The 8,265-nt window shown below is 34.7% G+C and overlaps 2 protein-coding genes across 2 annotated transcripts; one reads left to right on the top strand and one right to left on the bottom strand.

The window, feature by feature from the left end:
- LOC105171977 (3'-hydroxy-N-methyl-(S)-coclaurine 4'-O-methyltransferase 2-like) lies at positions 460-2,002 on the bottom strand. The gene is made up of 2 exons (XM_011093280.2): positions 1,173-2,002; positions 460-1,051 (listed from the first exon to the last, which is right to left on the bottom strand). The coding sequence occupies exons 1-2, from the start codon at positions 1,899-1,901 to the stop codon at positions 755-757; spliced, it is 1,026 nt and encodes a 341-aa protein (XP_011091582.1). The 5' UTR covers positions 1,902-2,002; the 3' UTR covers positions 460-754.
- LOC105172099 (UDP-glycosyltransferase 86A1-like) lies at positions 3,369-4,220 on the top strand. The gene has a single exon (XM_011093437.1). It carries the CDS (start codon positions 3,369-3,371, stop codon positions 4,218-4,220), a length of 852 nt encoding a protein of 283 aa, XP_011091739.1.

Genomic DNA, 8,265 nt, shown 5'->3' with positions numbered 1-8,265 from the left:
TTAATAATTTATCTACTTCGTAATATGTCGAGGTACAATAATTTAGTAAGTTTGATTTCAAAGTTTCTTTATGAGGTTGCATTTTTCTTGCCTTATTTTATTTGTTTTCTTCCTTCATAAATGCAACTTGTTTTCGTTCCATCAATTATATTAAAATTGAGAAAAAATTATTGTTATTGAGTTTTTAATTTAAAACGATGCATTGAGGTAGAGTTAGATTGTTAATTTAGTGCAACAAAAATATCTGTGTTGTTCGGTCACATGAATAGAGTTAGAGTCAGAGTCGAAGATAAAAAAAGGGAGGTCACATATTTATTTAAAAGACATTTCCAAATAAGTTGGTAGTAGGCAATCACTATAAAAAACAAAAAAAAAAAAGAAAAGTAATTCGGGGCGGGTTTAGGAACAATTTCTTTTTTCTTTGGAACGGTTTGCAAGTGATCGAATTAATTTGGATCGATTTTTGGAACGATTAGACATTCGTCTTTATAAATGGCTTTAGAAATATTTAAGAACGGTTTATTTGTGATCGTTCCAATTTGCGACGGGTACTGTAACACAATGTTAAAAACTGTTCCTAATATATAAATATAAATTAACAATAAAAATGTGATAAGTGTAATACATTAAAAACTAAAATTAATAAAGGATAAAGTTAAAGTAGGAAACAACTACTTCTCCCAAAAAGCAACTTATGGAAGTGAATTACTTTGAAATCTTTCAACCATGACCAAACGCACTGCGACACACACAATCAGGGATAGGCCTCAATGACAGATTCGATGGCTTTCATATGCTTGATAGTGTGCCTGCTGAAGCCTGCAGCATCCAGAAGTTGTCCCCATTCCTTAGCAGTCCTTTCCTTCCCATTTACGGTTGCAGCCATGATCGTCATATCCAATGCCAAATGAGCACCCGTGTGTTCATCACCTCCTTCTTCATCAATCACAGCTTCAACAATTATCACCTTCCCTGTTTCCGGCGGTACAGCTTCTTTGCATTTCTTGAGGATGTCGATGCACATGCTGTCGCTCCAATCATGCAATATCCACTGCCAGAAGAAATTAACAAATCATACATGCATGAAGAAAAGTATCTGATCTGTCGCTTATTATAGCAGAAACAACAAACCAAGTGGAAAACTTTTGCCTATTAATCAAAAGCCAACATACCATGAGCATAACTGCATCAGCTTTTGGGACACTTTCAAACATGTTTCCTCCAACATGCTCAATCCCATCAATGGGTGGAGCCTCAGCCACCACCTCAGGGCGATCAAAGTTAATCCCTTTAATCCAAGGAAAAGCCTTCACCAGCATGCCTACAGCCGTCCCCTCGTGACCACCTACATCCACCAAACAACCAATTCCTTGGAATGCTTCAGGACAGTAATCGATAATCGCCTTTGTGGACGCCCTGGCGTGGCATGCCAAAAATTCCTGGAACAGCTTATCATACGCTGCGTCTACATCACCCATCCATATTATATCCTCACTAGGCGCAGCCTCTAAACCAGATCCTTTTCCAGCTTTTAAATCTTTGGCGCTCATACCAAACTGTTGTCCCGGCGGCCCGGCTTGTAGAAGCACGAAAGGGCCCATGTTATCTCTGGTGAGGAGACGGGAAAGCGGCGTTTGAGCATAAGAAACTGATGCAGGATCTTCTGTTGAGTTACCTAGCTTTTTGAAGATCCCATTGTGTGTCAGGAAACGCAAAATGCGGTAGAGAGAAGTCTCCGGGCAGCCCACAGCAGATGATAGTTGAGAAAGAGTCATGGGACTCCCATGATTTTCCAGGACATCAGGTAATCCTAGTTCGATCACACACTTCACCACTCTCATCGTATCAAAGCCATAAGCATATTTCCACACATCTACTCGAGCTTGAGCTTCTTCGTCCATTATTGATGATATTGTGTGTAATTTAATTTCTTAGTTTTCTGGATGTTCCGATAGAGGAGAAACTGCTGCTTCACTTTAAATACGGAAAAATCAGATTTAGAAAGCAATTCATTAAATGGTATGGAGACAACCACATGTAATTTTTGTTGGAGACAATTCATTAAATGCTCCGGACTGATATTATTGGAGGGCAGGAAAGTGAAATGAACATGACAAGACATCTTGTCTAATGTGGAGCCCATTTGTCATTTTCATAATTTTGTACTACAAATTTCACATACAATTCATATATATTTTGTCTTCTTATTTGGGAATTTTGGTAAATTAATTACTATAAAATTCAATTCACATAACGACATAATTACTATCATTTTAAAAGGCAAAACATGCAATCCGTAATTCCGTATATATTTTCAATTATATTCTCAATTCTGCACATCCATAAAATATTTTTACACAAATAAAAATGATGAAAATTAAATATGAAATCAAAACGAAAAAGACAACCAAAATGGCAAGCAAATTTTTTTCCAAACACACCATGCATCTCGATCAAGATGGCTTGAATTTTTTATTTCAATTCCAATATATTGTATTTTCTATTTTATTTAATATATATATAAATATATATTACATGTATAAATGAATTACATTATTGATTAATATTAAGGACAACTTCTTTGTCCGATAAATTTACATACAGGTATTGGAGAAAAAATAATCATTTAAATCGTAATATTCAATTCAACATAGGGATCATTACACTTTCTTTTTCTAAGTTTGATAATTGTACGTAAATTTCTTGTGTTGTGGAAATTACATCTAAGACTTCTGAGGTTTGTTTCCATCTAACAAATAAGTCTCTCCATTTGTCAAAATTCACTGAATATTTGCTGACATTAACAAAAAAAATTGAATAAAATTTGATATTTACCCTTGATTGATTTGAAACAAATTTATTGCAGGCCAAATAATTTTTTTTTTTTGACTAAATTACTCTTATAACCGTGAAGATATACCTTCTAACATGCATTAAGGCAAAAAAATGTATTAGGGTAATTTAGTTATAAAAAGATTTATTTTTGACATGTTATAAGTCATTAATAAGTCAATAGCAGGTAAATATAATTTTTTTTTTCAAATTTTTTTGTTAATATCAGCAAATTGTGTGAATTTTGATTAAAAGAGAGATTTATTTGTTAGATGGAAGCAAACCTCAAGAGTGTTAAATGTAATTTTTCAAACCACATGTAGTCTACGTATAATTATACCACATTTCAAAGGATGTAATTTTCCCTTTAAGTATATTCCATCTTTAATTTGAGGCGATTAATGTTTACAAGATAGATAGAGGTTAGTTTCCTCGTTTGTCTAACAACTGCGTTTCGTTTTATACAAAACTCAGGCAATGCTGACAATTACATAAACTATATTCCGGGCATCCAATCCATTAACACTAGGGACTTGATGACGTATCTCCAAGATCCAGAAGCTATACCAATGTTGACTAAGATTGCTGAGAAGGGATTTGAGCAGGTGAAAAAAGCAGACTTTATCTTATGTAACACAGTGGAGGAGTTAGAATTGGAAACTATTTCAGCCCTGAATCCGAAGCATCCAACTTATGCTATCGGTCCAATTAACTTCTACACTGATCTCACCAAAACAAGCATAGCCAAGAGCCTTTGGTCCGAGTCTGACTGCACCCAGTGGCTCAATTCTAAGCCTTCTGGCTCGGTTTTGTACGTTTCGTTTGGCAGCATTGCAGAGAGTAACAAAGAGGAGATCGGAGAGTTAGCTCATGGGCTTCTCATAAGTGAAGTACATTTTGTTTGGGTGCTCCGGCCTGATATTATTGGAGGGCAGGAAAGTGATGTTTTGCCGGAGGGTTTTAAGGATGTTGTAAAAAATAAAGGGCTGATTGTTCCATGGTGCAATCAGAATATGGTCCTTTCCAGCCCGGCAACGGGTGGGTTCTTGACGCACTGTGGTTGGAACTCAATATTGGAAAGTATATGGCATGGTGTACCGATGATTTGTTATCCATTTCTTGTGGACCAACCTACAAACAGGAAGTTAGTGGTTGATGATTGGAAGATTGGAGTCGACCTTTGTGAGGGAGAACAAGTTCGGAGGGAGGAAGTTGCTAGTCAAATTGATATCTTGATGAAGGGTGAAAATTCTGTCCAAATGAAGCAAAAGATCCAGAAAGTCAGCAAGAAATTGCACGATTCCTTGGATGCTGAGGGCTCATCACGCAGAAACTTTGATCGATTTGTAGTGGATTTGAAGGCTAAGTTTTGGACGAGAAGCCCATGATTTTTTAGTCCTTCAATTTGCTTGCGAGTTGCCTGAATTCTTGACTTTCAATAATTTTAGTCCTACGATTCCAAAATTCAGACTCCTCACTCAGATTATTTATACTTCCTGCCTTCCTTACTTTATATAATACATTTATGTATTGCCATCACATGCACATTGAGAACACAAATCATAAAATTTGCAGTAAGGTGTAAGATCCTGACTATAGGCATAATTAAATGCTAGGAAAAAGTATAATTTGATCCAGACATGTAATTTATTGGATGGTATTTTTAATCCTGTACGAATTGATATTTATAATTTAATTCTACAATTTTAAAATTTTGACAATTTAATCGAGTCATGTACAAGTTAGATACAATTTTTTTGGACCAAAAAATTGAGAAAAGAGTTGAAATTGACAAAATTATAAAATTATAAAGAGACGAAAAATTTTGAAAATTTAGAGGCCGAATCAGAGATGAATTAGAGACGGAAATGTATATGGTTTTAGAGACGGATTAGACGGAACAGTCTCTGCTTTCAGAGACGGAATTAGAGAAACGAAAAAATACTTTATCTTTAGAGACGGAAATTTCTTTTTCTATTGACGGAATCAGAGACGGATTGCCTACGGAAATCAGAGATGGATTACACTTAAACTTTCTTCTTGTTTGTCGACAGAATCCGCGACCGAAATGTTCGGTCTCAGAATTAGAGACGGAAATTTCCGTCGCCTAATAATTTAGCCACGGGCTTTCAGTCACGGACTGCGGCACGGATTTTTCCGTCGCTAATATGTTTTAGAGATGGAGTTCCTACTTTCAGAGACGAAAATTTCCGTCTCTAATACCCTATTTTCTTGTAGTGGAATTCATGCAAAAAAAATTGATTGTTTTGTACCAATAAATCATTACGATATAAATTAGTCGTAGTAAATTAATACTGTATACCACGGTTAAATAAAATTGGAATGAAAATTTATGTTTTAACCATGTTTCATTAATATTCACTATGATTTTACTCATAATTAAAATATTTGTCATAATTTTTAATTATAGTAAATATTTTGGCCTCACTTGTAAAAGCTAATACTCATTGTGTAGCCGTGGTTGATTAGGATGCGTCAAAATTTTTTATTATGATTATTTACCATGATGAAAAATCATATTTTTTCTGGTGCTCTATAGAATTAGAAATTAAGTTCCATATTTTTTTATGCCAAAAAAGTATTTGAGATATTTATGTAAAAGGTATTATGTGCTATATACACTACACATAATAGTTTATTAGCTCCCGATATTTAGGAGAAAGAAAAAAACAAAAAACTCAATTGGTTCGAGTGATGGATAGTCATCATGGTCCAAAAAGAACACCGCATAATACGTTTTAAATTTTTAATAAAATTTTGAAACAAAATATAATGTTTGTCGGAAAGCCTATTGTAAAAGTTGCCAGAAATCGGGGAAAAAGCATGATGTCGCCATCTCATCAAATATGACACAAATGTCATTTCGCCCGGAATTTGGATATAAAATTTTTTATGAGATAATGTTGAAGGAAAATTGTAATGGATTTGAAAGGAATTAGGGTGAATTCTAGCATAGATAACCTAGGAGGATTGATTTCGTGGCAAATTTGTTGCCAAATCAGTCTCAAGTGGCGACGTTTGGGGTTATATACAGCAAATTTGGACACAATTCGAGATGGAGTTGCAATGTCAACAGTCGTATTACCATTGTAAAATATGTGTCACAAATCTAAGTATACATTCATCACAAAATATTTTTACAAAGTAGGTACTTAACTGAAAAAGTCCCTGGCATGCAAATGAAAATTTTAAACCAACCTTTACAAGTACATCCTAAATTTGGTGTCAAAGTTGATGAATACGAGAATTTAAAAATACCGACGGAATTTGCAACAGTTATTGATGTTCTTTGCAATAGTCTGTACCAAATTCGTCGTAAAAGGTTTCCAATGTTTCGTCACAAATAGTACCCATAATTTTTTATATTTTGATAACTGTAGCTATTATTCCGGTACATGTCAAACTGCAATGCAATAACATTTAGTGTCACTATCTAATAATTTTTTTATAAGAGATTTAAATCAAACGGTTTCATCATTTGGCAAATGATCGTCCTCACATATATATAAATATGAACTTTCAAGTAATGTATACGTGGGACATAAATGATAATAACTAATTTATTTGTATAATGCTTCATATAACTGCATTATAAGTAGCAATGATGAGATGCTTCATTAACTATTTTGTGTAAATATTACTGGATAATTATACTCTCCTCCTTTGAGGTTTAGTGTAATTACACGTAAATTTTCTGTGATTTGAAAAATTATATTTAACATTTTTGAAGTTTGCTTCCATCCAACAAATAAGTCCATCCGTTAGTCAAAATTTATTGAATTTGTTGATATTAAAAAAATAAAAGTATTATATTTACCTCGATTGATTTATTATTAATTTATTCAGATAAATTATTTTCACCACTATAAAGGTAGTTTAGTCGAAAAAAATAACTTAACATGCAACAAGTCAGTAATAACTTAATCTAGAGTAAATATTAATTTTCATTCAGTTTTTTTTTATAATATCAACAAATTTAGTGAATTTTAACTAATGTAGAAACTTATTTGTTAGATGAAAACAAACTTCAGAGGTTCAAACCACAGAAAATTTACGTGTAATTATACCAAACTTTAGGATAAAGGAGTGTAATTATCCCAATATTATAATATTGAGAATGTGATACTATTGTCACATATTTTTGAAGTATCGGTACATGAATTATGGTGCAAAATTGAGGTTTTTTTCAATCATAATTTGGTCTAAAGAATTCCACTATAGAGAATCAAATATTATAACTCAAAATTTATATCATAAGCAAAACTGTAAAAGCAATATAATAAGGAATAGATGAAAAGATTTCATAGTTTAATTTTGCGTTCAAATACAGATAAAACAGTACTATGCTGGAGCAAAGTAGGGAACCATCTTACTTGAAAACAAAGACCAGAAATTAAGCACGTACAGACCAAGCTTAAGATTTAGGACACATAATTCGACATATATAAACAAGAACATTGCAACCCCAGTTAATTACTTCACATTTACTCTCCGCCAGCTAGCCATGCAACATCGATCTCACTCAGCCAGTGGCACACCTCGCATTGTCCAGGGCCCAATTTCACAATCTTGAATGCTACATGCTCCTCAGGCCACGCCCACGTATCCATGTGACATATCGCAACAACCGTATTAACCGGAGCTCCTGTGCTCGGCTCCACAACGTCTACCGCATATATTTGAGATGAGGGCAGGGAATGGCAGAAGTAAGCTGCAAAGGGAAGGTACATCTCATGGCATGCAACGACTTTTTCAACGTCATACTGTTTAATCCTATTGATCTTAAGCTCACTGGCTGACCTTTCGTGCTCTTGGAAGTTAGCGCAAGCAACTTGTTCTTACCTAAGGCTGATTTGGAGAAGCTGATCATTTCTTCAAGTGATTTTGGGCAGACTTTGAGCTCTCCCTTTATTGCTGCAGCATTGTAGTAATAAAGGGTTGTTGCAATGTCAACTTTAGAAGACTGGGGGAATATTTTTGCGATTCCTTCTGAGGTCAGCGGAACTTTAGACGCAATTTGAGAAGGAAGAAACGCGCGAAAGGGAAGGGAAACTTTCAAACTGGAAAGATGGATTTCGTTCCCTTCTTTTGAGAGTTGATAGCCTAAAGAAAGAAAATTGATCAACCTTCTCGAGTGGGGGGATGGCGCCTCCGTACTTGTTGAGGTTGTCAACCAGTGCGGTCACGTATGCATCGGACCCGATGGAGCAGGCTATTTTAGCACGCGAGCAGAATTCAGTGTCAGCACTGAAGTTGTTTTCGGAGATGGCTTCAGCATAGTAATTGGAATATTGGTTCGTGAGTGGGGATAGTTTAGTGGAAATGGCTTCTGGCATTTTATTGAGCACATTTGTGAACCAGAATTTGATCTGTGTTGAAGCAGAAGATTGTGGAAAAGTACGAGTGCTGAAG

Source organism: Sesamum indicum, linkage group LG10 (genome assembly GCF_000512975.1).
Source record: "Sesamum indicum cultivar Zhongzhi No. 13 linkage group LG10, S_indicum_v1.0, whole genome shotgun sequence".
NCBI classification, from domain to species: Eukaryota; Viridiplantae; Streptophyta; class Magnoliopsida; order Lamiales; family Pedaliaceae; genus Sesamum; species Sesamum indicum.
This window is presented reverse-complemented; position numbering and strand designations above follow the sequence as displayed.

Coding starts and splice junctions, on each gene's coding strand:
- LOC105171977 (XM_011093280.2), bottom strand. CDS start 1,901: ATGGACGAAGAAGCTCAAGCTCGAGTAGATGTGTGGAAATATGCTTAT. Junction 1,052..1,172: donor CTGATGCAGTTATGCTCATG/GTATGTTGGCTT, acceptor TTCTTCTGGCAG/TGGATATTGCATGATTGGAG.
- LOC105172099 (XM_011093437.1), top strand. CDS start 3,369: ATGACGTATCTCCAAGATCCAGAAGCTATACCAATGTTGACTAAGATT.